Source organism: Cucurbita moschata, unplaced genomic scaffold (assembly GCF_002738365.1).
Source record: "Cucurbita moschata cultivar Rifu unplaced genomic scaffold, Cmos_1.0 Cmo_Scf00031, whole genome shotgun sequence".
Classification (NCBI taxonomy): domain Eukaryota; kingdom Viridiplantae; phylum Streptophyta; class Magnoliopsida; order Cucurbitales; family Cucurbitaceae; genus Cucurbita; species Cucurbita moschata.
Genome location: NW_019268547.1, coordinates 1,747,061 through 1,761,364, shown reverse-complemented (window position 1 = coordinate 1,761,364; position 14,304 = coordinate 1,747,061). Strand labels below are relative to the sequence as shown.

At 36.7% G+C, this 14,304-nt stretch overlaps 2 protein-coding genes across 2 annotated transcripts; both read right to left on the bottom strand.

Annotated features, from left to right (window-relative positions):
• Positions 1–4,381: 4,381 nt before the first annotated feature.
• Positions 4,382–5,758, bottom strand: LOC111464778. Its single transcript, XM_023109010.1, has one exon. The coding sequence runs from the start codon at positions 5,756–5,758 to the stop codon at positions 4,382–4,384; it is 1,377 nt and encodes a 458-aa protein (XP_022964778.1).
• Positions 5,759–10,975: 5,217 nt separating this feature from the next.
• On the bottom strand, positions 10,976–12,751 carry LOC111464777. Its single transcript, XM_023109009.1, has one exon. It carries the CDS (start codon positions 12,749–12,751, stop codon positions 10,976–10,978), a length of 1,776 nt encoding a protein of 591 aa, XP_022964777.1.
• Between the last annotated feature and the right edge of the window lie 1,553 nt (positions 12,752–14,304).

The window sequence follows — 14,304 nt, the reverse complement described above, 5'->3', positions numbered from 1 at the left end:
TAGATGAAGGCCTTGAGTGAAAATTCTGTCTCCTTTGATCTTTGACATACAACACACCTTCTAACTTTGGGGAAAACTCGTTGCTGCTAGTCATTTGCTTAATCAAGGCTTCCTGATTGGAAAGAAGATTCTCCAATTCAATTACCGTAGGTTGATTTGCCCACCCTTGTATTGAGGAAACAAAGGGCATAAACTCTTTTCGTAATCCACGAATAAGATAACGCCGTAATCGAGCCTCACTCACTGGCTCCTCAGCATCTAATTCTGAAATTTCAGAACATAGATTTTTCACCTTCAAAAAATATTCTTCAACAGAAAAATTACCTTGAGTTACCATAGCTAGTTCATTCTCTAGAAATTGCAGTCGAGCGGTATTTTTCTTGGTGAACAACTTTTGAAGTGTATCCCATACTTGCTTTGGTGACTTTAAATCACGAACATGATCAATATACTCCTTGCTAATCAAAGTTCGCAAGGTAAATAAGGTTTTTCCGCACTTGATCTTCCATTGTTGACGTAATTTTGCATTTTGTGGAGTATCGGCTGGAATTTCTGTGTCATCACCTTCAATTAAATCCCATAAATCTTGCCCTTGTAGATAAGCTTCCATGCATAACTTCCAATAACTATAGTTATTGCCAACCAGCTTTTCCATAGCTACACCCATAGAAGCACTCCCACTATTCATCTCGTTGAGTAATAATATTAAACCGTACCAACTTGGCTCTGATACCAACTGACGCAATATCTACCACTCAAAAGTGTGCATAGATATGAAAATATTATTACTCAACGAAAGAATACATATTTAAGAATGAGAAAAAGAATTGGGATCGAATGTTCTATCTTCATTGATATTCACGACCTTTAAATAGGATACAAGATACTAAATAATATCTACCAAGAAAATATAAACTAACTAAATCCTGATAATAAATATACTACTATTCAAATTCAACTGATTACGATATGTAAGATATATTTCCTAACTAATATATTCCGGAAGATTACGAATATCATATATTCCATAACTAATTCAAACTAAAATAAGTTGCACTAAATTGTGACACTGCCTTTATCACTTTTGAGTATGTTCTAAAAATGTACGTTGAACCAGCGCCGATGATGATTAGAAAGGAGTCGAATAAAACGCCATCTTTCTGGTACAGAGTTGTCGCCATGGCTACAAAAATGGTTGCTAATAAAACAAGATCTCTACGAAAAAGATTGAAAGTGAGAATTGGGTATAGTTTGGTTGGTTAATAAAAGAAACTCGGTTCTTCAATTTGTGTAACAAATACCTTCCCACAGAACATCGGTATAATTTAACGTTGGAGAATGGTCGTTCATGTTGAAACTGAAGTCAAAACTTCTCAACCAATGATATCACAACAACTACAGCTACCCTTTTGTTAGTCAACCATGTTGGTGGATGAAAGTTCTGGTCCGCTAATCGATTATGAGTTTATAATCAAAGAATATTATCACCATTGGTACGAGGTCTTTTGGGAAGTTTAAAGCAAAGTCATGAGAGTTCATGCTCAAAGTGGACAATATGTTTAAAAATACCATTAAGTTTTCAAAAGTTTTATTGATACCTTTGAACTTTTAAAAAAATATAGATATTTAAAAATGCTTTAAACTTTTTAAAAAAGGAAGAGCACCTCTAAACTTTTAGAAAAAGAATTCAAAACTATTTATACCATTAATACCAAGTTAGGTTTACACCTTTTACTTTTTGAATTTGAGAATTCAATCTAAATTTCTCCTCTTAATCTATTGTGGATTTCTTTCAATAGGTTATCATAATTTTTTTGTTAGGGTTCGAGTAATAGCAAGAGAGAATATTAGATTTCTTCCCTCTTTTATGCTAATCTTATTGACTTAATTTAAGATTAGCATAAGAAATTTTAAAAAAATTGGAAAATCAAAAGAAGAGGAATTAATGGAATTGGGAGATAAGTTGTCATATTCAAGTAATACTCCAAGAATTACTAAATTATTAGGATATGATAGATTATGAACATGATTATCTCAAATAGCTAGAGTATACATAATTATAATCCTTAAATCAGGATTGATTTGTATGTTACGTGTGAAAAGACTACATTCCACTGTAATATGAGAACTAAAGGTTCCAAACTACCTAAGAAAATTTTGCTAGGCTAGAAACTCTAAATTGAGTTAAAGCACTAATAATTTGGAGATTTCAAGATTTATATCCTTGTACAAGCTTAAACAAGAGAACTATGATAAAATAAGGGAACTAGAACTAAAGTAATGTCACAATAATCATGTCAGAACATATGAACCAAGTACTCATGGATTCATGGTCAAAGAAATGAACAGGTTATGATTAACCCCAGGAGTTAGTCCAACAAGTCTCCAAAACAAAAAAGGTAAGCTATAACCCGTTAAGATGCTTCTTAAGTACCTAGTTTACGATTATAGCATTTAAGAGAATTTGGATAGATTACCATGTCTATTAGCAATCATGAATGATATCACTAGAAAGGATACATTTCTTATCCCCTCTGGCACATTATTAATTCTATTAGAGACATAAATAGACCTTAAAATGCCTTGCGAAGTGGTAGCTTCTGGATTAGTGCCGTTGAGTTTGACTCATTTTGTTCATATAAGATAGTGTATTGAGGTTGTTTCGTGCTAATGCCCTTATCATGTTTGAAAATGATTAATAATCTCTAAACAGGCTTTTGTTCCATAAATCCATCTCAAGTGGGACAAAGAACAACGTAGGTAAACTCAGTACTTGGCCTGCACACGAGGTCGCTCCACCATTTCAGAGTGATGTTATGATTTGTGGAGGGTTACTCGCTAACCTTTTACGAATGATGTTCAAGATTCATGATACCATATCATCCTTCATTTTATTATGCTTGATGAGGTTGCTCTTCTTCAATTTAGGATACCGATGATTCACTTCATACACAATGTAAGCTAATTAAGTAAGATGATAAAAAAAATTAGTTAACTCCAAAACTCAATTAGGTCATTCTAGAGATCCTACCACACCAGGTTATGTCAACTACCTATAAACCCAAATTTAGGTTTATGATAGGCATGAAAACTGCCTTGGGTAATTCAGGAACTCCTAAAAGCTTAGGTTGTTGTACAATTTAGGTATGAATTTTTTAGAATCTAGACTAAAACATGTGGTAGCTAACTAAGTCATAGATGCAATTAAGAGCATATAAGTAGGTCACTTATGAGTTTATTTATATTCACAAGATATAATTTTTTTTTCAGTTGGTAGCCGACCTATTGGTCGAGGTGCAAAGCCTTCGAGATTTATGCGGCCGTGAAGGAGGGTCCTCCTAGGGCGTCAGTCTTTTTGGTATTTTAGTTTGTATTTGGTTTTGTATCCTATTTCATTGTTACCAATTTTTCTTAGGTTAAATCTCAAATGGTACATTTGAATCGTAAATATATTTGTTTATATATTTTTTAAAAATGTTTATTCGATATCTATTTGTTAGTCCTCTTACCACTTTTGATTTGAAGTTTTAGAAAACGAGTCAGAGTTGAACATCGATCTAAGTCATGATTTAGACTTTTTATGTTTTGAATGTATACTTGATTTTTGATATGTTTGTTAATTATTTTGGCTATCTCTTTTATGTAAATTTTTGTTGAATTATATCAAATCTATTTGATCAATTTTTTTTTTAAATTATAGAAATTATGAGTCGATTTTCATTTCAAGTCAAGAGATACTTTGTATTTTGTATATCTAAAAAAGAGAGTTATTATAGATATTGTTGGCTTATCAAGCGAAAAGTATGTCTGAAATAAAACGAGTTGATATTCGATTATCAAACACTAATATTTCAAAAAGCATTAAATTTCAAACTCCCTTCTTCCATATCAGCGATATATTTACTAGTAATGCAACTGTCCTTGAGAATATATTTATAAATTGTCACGTTTTGAAGCAATTATTTCAAAAGAATAAAACATTAAAAGAATAAAACATCTGCAATACAAAATCAAAAGGTTAAAAGGTAAGTAGAATGTCTAAATAGGTATGTTTTTGTTGATTAGTTTCTCTTATTTACTTTGGTCAACTGTTTTCTTTTTTTGTTCCTGGTTCTTATCATCCAAAGAATTTAATTTCACGTTAGACTGCGTAGCCTCTATGTCATCTCTGTATTTCTTATATACATCGCCTTTGTAAAAGTCTCGAGTTCTATAAGCTAGCACAAACGAATCCATCGCTCCAAATAAAGTCACTGCAGTCAATATCATGAACTATTCACTAAAGCAATGAGTTCCCGTGCAAGTTAGGCCCTTCCCGTTCTTCACATTTCCAATTTCAGTGGCTTCGGCATCGTAAAACCTCCCTATACTTCCACGTTCATTATATAAGATCCAAGTGGGACAGCCAGTTGCCCACAGTTGAGTAGTGTCGACCGAAGAGATCAGATATTATGGCGAATATCAATGGAGTTTGGGCTCCAAGGCCAAACCCAATGATCAACGAAGCTACATAGACTGAATTTATATAAGGGAATGCGATGGAGAGCAAGCCAGTGCAGGTGAAAAGTTGGGTAAGACCGAACATGAAAGGACGAGGTAATTTGTATTTGGTCATAAGGGTTTCAGAGATGAAACCGGAGAAGACCCGACCAAAGAAATTGAATATGGAAATCCATGAAACCAAAATACTTATTGAATGATTTGGATATTTAAGTGACTCGGCGATCTGCCCAAGATTGTCAATGACTGCAACGGACGACCCACATGCAGACACTGTTGCTATGAAAATAAGAGCCATATCTTTGCTTAGAAGAGCTTGCAAGATGCTGTAATCTTCTCCTCTTTGCGGCTTCTTACATACATTTGAGACACTCGGCAAAGAAATTTTTGAAATTTCCTCAAGTTGCTCGCAGGGAAGCGAAACAACAACGGAAGGATTCATGGTTTGTTTACCGAGTTTGAAGAGAAAAAGTTCTTCTTTAATAGCTATCAGAAGAGGCAGACAAATTAAGACGACGATGACCACGACACCACTGGCATAGTCAGCCTGAGAGAAAACAATGTTTCTCTGGGTTATGGTGAGAAATAAGAGGAACACCGCTATCGCTATGGACACGTAAAGCAAGTGGTAGAACACTTTGAGCTCCTGTGGATGCTTCCGAGCTTTGATTGTCCGAATTGAAAGAAAACACAAGAAACATACCATGGAGGGTAGCCATGAAAGAAGGAGGAGAAGATCGATAGAATTTTGGTTGCCGTAAATTGCTAAATTAATTTGAGTTAGGATGGCCCTACCAAGGCCAACGGAACCCTTGAGAAGGCCCAAAATGATACCGCGTTGATCAGGAAAATTTCTGACGCTGGTGACCATAACAGGGGTGTTGGGGAAGTTCTGTGAATTAGAAGTAAGATAGATGTAAACAAACATTAGCCATAAATGAAGTTTTGGGAAGTAGTTAGAAAAGTAGCTGAAGAAATTGGAGGGTAAACCCACGAGGAAAAGCATCCATGGCAGAGCTACCTCGGTGAAAAGTCCGGCAAAAACTCTGAGGGAGCCTAGATCTTTAGCGAATCCCAAGGTATTAAATTGGGTTTGATTGTAGTCAAATTTTGTTTTGAAGAGTTTGGAGTATGTTCCGAACAAGTTAGGTGAACCGCAGCCGATCATGATCGGAAAAGAGGTGAACACTAAAAACCATTGTCCTTCAACCACTTGTTTCACAAATAGCCCATTTTCTGTTCCACGGTTGTCGCCCATGGTCACTTACTGGATTAATAAGAGCTATAAATTGATTATTACTTAGGAATAAGATGAGTTGACGTTGGCTGAAAATGAGTACGAGAACGAGGAATAAATAATGAAAAGTTGGGAATGAGATTATGGGTCCCAATTTTGTGCCCTATAAAGGAAATTCAATTCCATCTATGTACCAAACATCTTAGCTAGCGCAACATAGGTAGAGTTTAATGATGGAAAATGGTTTTGTAAGCTGAACCAAACAGCAACTTCCTCTCCTACACCCCGTCAACAATGAGCTTTTCAGGTGAAGTTGGACAAGAAGGATAAAAATAAATAAACCCCCAACAACCTACCCTTCCATAACATCATTTGCCGTTCTTGGTGTCATCCATACATTTTCAACTCTCTTAACATTCTATTTCTTTCCCCTTCCATCTATATCTTTATAAATATGTTTACAGCAACATAATTTCATGAAAGATGTAATTTTTTTTCATTAAAAGTAGGGAGAACTAAAAATTATATATGACAAAACCAATGCCAAATAGTATCATCCATCTACCTTGAGGTTGGGGCTTGGCGATACTGCTGGTGATGGAGAGCCAAATCATGAAGTAGCTTCAGAAGTTGAGAGTTGAGCCGCAAGGAATAGAACACACACGGAGCCACTTGGTTGAGAAGGCTGGCGAAAATTTCAAAGTTGGAGCCGAGATCTTTGGCAAATTCTAAGGTGTTGATTTGGATGTTAGATGCCCACGATCCAAATAATTGTTGAAGTAGGAAGAACAACTTGAAGGGAAAAACTTTTAAATAGAGGAACCTTAAGCTGTTATGATTTTCAATTTTTTGTTGTTGTGAAAAGAACAAACATCGAATGAGTATTTAGAGTGGAGAAAACACTGACTAGTTTCTTAAACTTTCTCCTCAAGCTAAGAAGCGCTAACAATAATTAGAAGCACTAAACTTGTCACAATTTTGCAACCATTAACAATTCTCTAAATTTTGCTCACTTATTCTACTAGAATACTAACCATTCTACTCAACTTAGTCCAAAAGTTAGTAACTTATTCTATTATGTCATGTTTATTAGTCTCAATCTCCCTCGTAAACTTGACTTTGTTCGAGATTCTTCACTCCCCACAACTCTCTCATTTATTCTACTAAGTCATGTTTATTAGTTCTCAATCTCTCTCGTAAATTTGGTTTTGTTCGAGATTCTTCACTCCCCACAACTCTTTCATCTCTACAAATTTAACCTTTGTTAGGGTCTTGGTTAGAGTATACACAGGTGCTCCCCACAACAATTTTATCTTTTCTCTATTGGATTTGACCCAGAATCGAAATATGTTGAAACAAGTAAAAGAAGCGAAGTAAAAACTTGAGGGGATAGATCTTTTCAAGTTTATTAACTCACACTCAGAGATGAAGTGGAAGTGAACGTCAATGTGTTTACTGTGTCCATGAAATATCAGATTCTTCATAAGTGCAATCCAGATTTGTTATCGACACAGAGAGTTGCTTTAGTTTACTTCTACTCACTTTGCTCAACAAATTTCTCGGTCATTATGCTTGACACAATACCACAGTTGTTGAAATGAACTTGGCTTCACACGAAGATAGTGCCATAGTTCGCTGCTTCTGTTTTTGTCAATAGATAAAATTTTCGTTGAGATAGCAAGTCGGATTTGGATCGAATACTCAAACCTACAACCCAAAAACCCATTCGATCCAACCCTGCACGCTTGGCCCAATACTCGTGTTTGCAAGCCAGATATGCAATGTCGCAACCGAAACCCAGTCAGGCGAATGGATCAACCCACATGTAACGCCTCGACCTACACTCACGTAAGCATCTGGTGGTGCCACGTGGCGCACCTGAAGCCAGAAATTCCTTTGGCTTACATGGCTTCGACTCGAAAGCTCAAAAACCTAACCCTCAACTCGATAAAGGATGTTTTGACCAATTTCCACCGTTCCAACAATCCCGAAAATGATTTTGACCATAATTAAGGTAATTAAGGTTAGTATATGCCCTATTTTTCATAAATTCAAGTTAAATTATATTAGAATTGTGAATGTAACGGCTCAAGCCCTCTGCTAGCAGATATTGTCCTCTTTGGGCTTTCTGTTTTGAAAGAGGTTTCCACACCCTTATAAAGGGTGTTACGTTCTACTCCCCAATCGATGTGGGATCTCATATTATTGGTTCCATAGAATTTTTCTACTTCGAGATTAGAGCTCAGACTTCTCGATCCACGTCGTGATTTAGTAACAGATGACTTTGTAACAAGTTTTTCACCGAAAGAATAATTTAAATGAAAGTAGAAAAAGCACAATTCTTGGAAAACGATTTCTAAAAAAATAAGCATGCTTGCAATGAGAAACTTGTCTTCGATAATTTGTAACAAGTGAAGATCTTATTCCGGAGTTTTGAGTTCTTATCCCTTGGACACTCCCCCTAAGAGACATGTGGGGTCCTATGTTCAGTTAACAATTCAATGCTGACCAATGTTTGAGGCTTCATGCGTTGCCTGTAGCATAGTTTAATACTTGCATCCATGACTTCTTGCATTTCATGCGATACAATCTGTAACGGAGTCTGCTGCGTATTTATAGCTTAGTAAACGGTTATACATAGTAAAGCTATATATGGTAAATGACATATAAAACTATATGGGATAAATGACATCTAAATTAAATTGTCATAGCTATATAGAGTATAAAGCTATATCTAATAAAGCTATATATATAATAAATAGTTTATATATAGTAGATGGTTATATCTGGTAAAACTATATATATAGTATACTGAACCATATATATATATAACAGAGCTTTAAAAACTAATTTCTCTGACCGTACATCACTATACATATTTGTAGTCATCCATACAAATCCTTTAGCTAGAGTTCTCCTTGCATTTTCTCTATCATGTTCTTTGTGTTCATCTAGATCGAGTGTGTACGTTGTTGTGCGATCCTAACAATCTGCGTACCTATGTCCAAGGCTTCATGAGTTCCTTGCGACATAGTCTGAGTACCTACTCCTAGGGCTTCATGTGTTCCTTGCGACGTAGTTTATGTCATAGGACCATGTTGCACTTCTCATCGAGAGGCCTTTAGGATATCTTGGGTTCTCATTCTAAGAAAAATTCTTAATAAGTACACCCTAATCCATATGATTCATAAAAATTTATTTGCATGCATAATTCTTTCATAAGCACTTGTCATTTTGTGTTAATAAAAACCTTGATTTCTTATAAAGTGTCTTGAGAGGTAGTTATATACGTTTTCTCTTGGTTCTATTCCAAAGTTGTCCTATTCCCCTTAAGATCTTACATACTTACCATTAATATCATAAATGATCTCCCATAGTATTTTGAGTCTTTTAGAGTCTTGAAAACATCTTAGAATTCTCATAGGGGTATTTTGCATATCTCAACGGTCTTGTAACTCTGTTTAGTCCTTTTAAAACTTGAAATAAGGCTCCTCATCAAATTTCATGTCCTTTAGAGGTCACTTTAATCATAAACCAATAATACATAATTACAGGAACATTTTAGTCATTTTACACCTACCCTTGGTTTTGCCCCTTAAGATGGTCTAATGATCACCAAATTTGTACCTAACTTTATCATGCCAGATTGAACCTTCAACTAAAATTTCATGAGCAACATAGTCCTTTTAGTAGGTTCATGGTTCAATCACTTCATAGAAATCAACATTTCTATGGATTCTTAGGTTGGAAAGCTTTAAATATTTATCTCAACCTTAATCTCAACTTTCTCGATGTAACGACCCTAAATTTCTACTTGCATAAAGTTGCTACTATCATACCATTCTAAGCTTATATGCGAAATATAACTCTTAAACATCATATTTTTATGCAAAAAATTTCAAACATAAATATTCTTCATCAAGGAAAACACCGCCATGGTCTTACGTGTTCAAAACATAATCCAAAAATGAAATTGAAAATGATAATGAAATAAATTTAAAAACATGAAATGAACTATGCGATGCCACCGTCAATTGTATATGGGCGTTCCGACGACTGATGCAATTTATTTTTAACAACGGAATGTTACACTCGATGACTTGCTTCCTTCCATCGATTAGACCAATAGTTTAATCTATTTCATGCGTTACATTGTCTTCCAAGTTAAATTCTCTATACCTCATTTTTATAAAAAAATTTCCTTCTCGTAACTATACGAAAAAGCATCACAACTAGAGGGTTGTTTTTTCCAACTCTTTTGTAATATTTAGAAGGACGCTCCTAAAAGTGCTACTACGTTCCTATAATGAACATCATTACATGTAATAAAGCAAAGTTATGATTTTTAAAAATCCAACTTCAAATAAGAATCTCGAAACTTTCACTACAATATGATCTTTGAAACATTTTGACATTGCTAGAAAAAAATCTATTGTTAATTTTCTATAAAAGTTGGTTTATGCCGAGCTTTGTAAAGTATTTGTGTAGAGGTCTCGGGAAGATTACTATAGAACTTCTAGTTAATTTATAAACAATTTCCACATTTGTAATCCTCATAGATCCTCCACCCAAATCCATCTTAAATCATGGATTTCTAAAGTCAAGACATCTTGACAATCTCATGTGGTAATCCTAACTCCATACATTCTGATCTAATGCCTCATCCAAACTAGTTCAATAATTTTAAATTACCTCCTACTTTGGTGCTTAGATTTCTCCCACTAGATTTAAAACTTTCCAATTAGTGTTAAGAAAGAGAGGTTTTTACGTCTCACTACTTCTAAAGCTCAATTTCCACTCTAAAGTCATTTGTGTCGTTCACAAATTATTTAAAGTATACAATGGTTCAACTTTTATGGTATTAGATTTATATATATATATATATATATATATATATTTCATACTTATATTTTAATTTCATATTTACATACTTCGTAGTGACAAAATTTTCTTTCAAACACTACCGCTTTTAATATTTATAGCATACTATAAGATATTGTCGTCTATCAAGCTTCTTTTGTCATTTTTATTTGAAACTACTTACTCGTCAGTATAGATTGGTACATTCAATTTTATCTCTATGGTATGAATAAAGAGTGCGAGTGTTTCTGACAAAGAGTTGTGTTCAACTAGAACTTCATTCGATAAATCATATATCAATTTCAATTATGTGCCCAAATAAAATGTTTGAGGCAAAGAATACAATACTTGACAAGATTTGGCGACACAATAACTACATTAAGACTTGAGAAAATTATACTTGGGCGGCATATCCATCCGTGCTAAATTGTCATCACCTTTCTTCCTGTCATCTATACAATAGAATTCCATATCCGATTGAGGAATCCACATGTCCTCTCTATACCTGTTATAAACGTCGCCTTTGTAAAAGTCTCGAGTCCTATAAGCCAACACAAGCGAAGCCACCGCCCCGAACAATACCACCACAGCCAAAATCAAGAAAGACCCACTAAAGCAATGAGTGCCCGTGCAAGTTAGCCCCTTCCCATTCTTAACCCCACCAAGCTTTGCTGCTTCAATGTCATACAACTTCCCAATTACATCAACGTTCAGTATGTAAGATCCAATTGGGACAGCCAATTGCCCACAATTGAAGATTGTCGAATAATATTTGAGGCCGAATAGTTCCGAGATTATGGCGAACAACATTGGAACTTGCGCTCCAAACCCGAACCCAATGATCAAGGACGCTGCATAAACGGAACCCTTATATGGGAAGGCAATAAAGAGAATGCCAATGCAAGTTAAAAGATGGGAAAAAGCGAACATGAGAGGTCGGGGTAATTTGTATTTGGTCATAAGCGCTTCCGAGATGAAACCGGAGAAGACCCGACCGAAGAAATTGAATATCGAAACCCACGAAACGAATATGCTTATTGTTTGATATGGATAGCCAAGTGATTCACCAACCTGACCTAAGTTATCAATGGCTGCAATTGATGCGCCACAGGCAGTAAGTGTGGCTATGAAAACAAGCGCCATGTCTTTGCTGAATAAAGCTTGTAAAATGGTGAAATCTTCACCTCTTTGTGGCTTTTTGAATGTCATTGAGAAACACGAGGTTGAAGCTTCGGGAATTTGCTGTATTGTGGGTGGGGCTTTGGGGGAAGGCTCGTGCTCCGGCATTAAAATGGGGACGGTAGGATTGTTATTTAGGGTTTGTTTGTTGAGTTTGAAGAGCATGAACTCTTCTCTAATGGCTATCAAAAGAGGGATAAGCAATAAGCCGATGATCACGGTGGCGCCGCTCATGTAAGCTTCTTGAGTAAACACTGTTTGTTTTTGGGTTATGGTTAAGAATAAGAGAAACAGCGCCAAAATTATGGACACATAAAGCAAATGGTAAAGAACTCTAAGCTCATCTGGATCTTTACGGACTTTGATTGGTCGAATTGAGAGAAAAAACAACATAGACGCAACGGTTGGTAGCCAAGAGAGAAGAAGCACCAAATTGGTTGGGTTATCATGGCCGTAAAGAGCTAAATAGAATTGAGTCAAAATAGCACCTCCGAACCCAACGAAACCCTTGAGAAGCCCAAGAATGATGCCTCGTCGGTCCGGGAAGTTTCGAACGCTCGTGACCAAAATGGCGGTGTTGGCGAAATTTTGTGAATTCGCAGCTACGCAGATGAAAACGAACATTTCCCAAAACGGGGGTTTGGAGATACGGCCGGTGATGGAGAGCCAAATCATGAAGTAGCTCCAGAAGTTGAGAGCTGAGCCGACGAGGAATAGAACCCATGGTGGAGCAACTTCGCCGAGAAGGCCAGCGAAAACTCCGAAGTTTGAGCCGAGATCTTTGGCAAATCCTAATGTGTTGATTTGTGTTTGATTGTAATCAAATTGCGACTTTATTGCTTTCGAGTATGTTCCAAAAATGTAGGTTGAACCAGCGCCGATCATGATGAGAAAGGAGGCGAATACCGCGAACCATCGTCCTTCTACGACTTGTTTGATAAAACGCCAGCTTTCTGGTAAAGAGTTGTCGGCCATTGCTACAAAGAATGGTTAGTAATGGAAGAGGAGACCTGCGAAGAAGATTGGAAGTGAGAATTGTGTTTAATTTGGAGGGTTAATAAAAGGAATTCAGTTCTTCAGTTTGTGTAACAAATACCTATCTCATCTGACATTTGTATAATTTAACGTTGGAGAATTGTCGTTCAATCATATCACAACAACTACAGCTAACCAAACTTAACAAAATAGTCTTAGAATCTCACAACTCATACATTCGATAGAGATTGGATCGAGATGAAGAACACCGAGAAAAATAGAGAATATATCAATAATAAATATATTAGTGACAGAGATATATTATTTATACATTAATGTTTTATACTTAAAAATAAATTTTGGATAAGTGATCGTTTGATATACTATTGATACATAATGTTATGCTTAAAATAACCTTTTTGAATGAGTGTTGATATACTACTGATATATTACTCGTATGCACTAATGATACATCATTGATTTAGGGTCCTACATTTTTTACCGTGTGGCGTCGTTATCTTGACACGCTCACGACTAGTCTTAAGGGGAATTAAGCCCCATATATATTTTTCGCCCCGGCTTTGTGGCTTCGTCGGAACCTTAGGCGAGGTTTGTCTTCGCTAATCAAACATTGCTTGTGCGGAATCCAAACTTGTTCAACCACACACGCTGCCTGCGCATGCATGTTCAATCGTCTGCGACACATCCGACTTGCCTCTACGCTGAGCCAAGTCATTCGGCTCAACCTTGCCTCTGCTCGGGCAAGATCTCTCAATGCAATGTCGCATCTCATCTTACCATCTCGATCCCCATCAATAGGGTCCATATGTCTTGACGCCATCCCGAGACTCGGGATGTCGTCGGCCATCATAACTTGCTCGGTTATGTCATCGAGAATGGGCCCGCATGTCGTTCATCTGATCGGGACTTTCCGAACATCCATCCATCCAGGTTGCATCGAGGCATAGGCCCCCCGTGCCCATGCCGAGTCATTAATGGATACCGTACCGGATAGCGGGTGTATGTAGCAACCTCCAACACGCGGGCTAGGGCGCAATACCGGCACACCCGTGCCGTCCGGTGCTGTCCTTCAAAAAACCATTTCAAAGGAAGTCGCCCGAGACACTCATCTCAGCACGCTCGCCCATACTATGACACACGTATGTGCCACAGGGTAGCTCACCTAGGCCATAGGGCCAAGGGGTGGTGGAGAGCTAACACCATGGTACCCCTATAGTACATTTTGAGCCATTTTTATTTTATTAGGTGTAGGCATGGTTTTGGTGAACGGTCATACGGTGTCGTGCATTGTCCGTCCGGTGTCTGATTGACACCAAACTTGACGAGCATTCATATTTCATATGGACGGACTTAACTCCCGAACTGCATGACCAAATTCCTTCCAAAATCCCGACTTTTGAGGTTAAGGCCCGGGGTCCTACCCGGCCGTTCAACAAGCCTATCTTTATCATTCATGTTTATCCTGATGTCTTGCTTATGTCTCAACTTGTCTTCAATGCCAATTTGAGTGGCATTGATTTACTTCATATGGA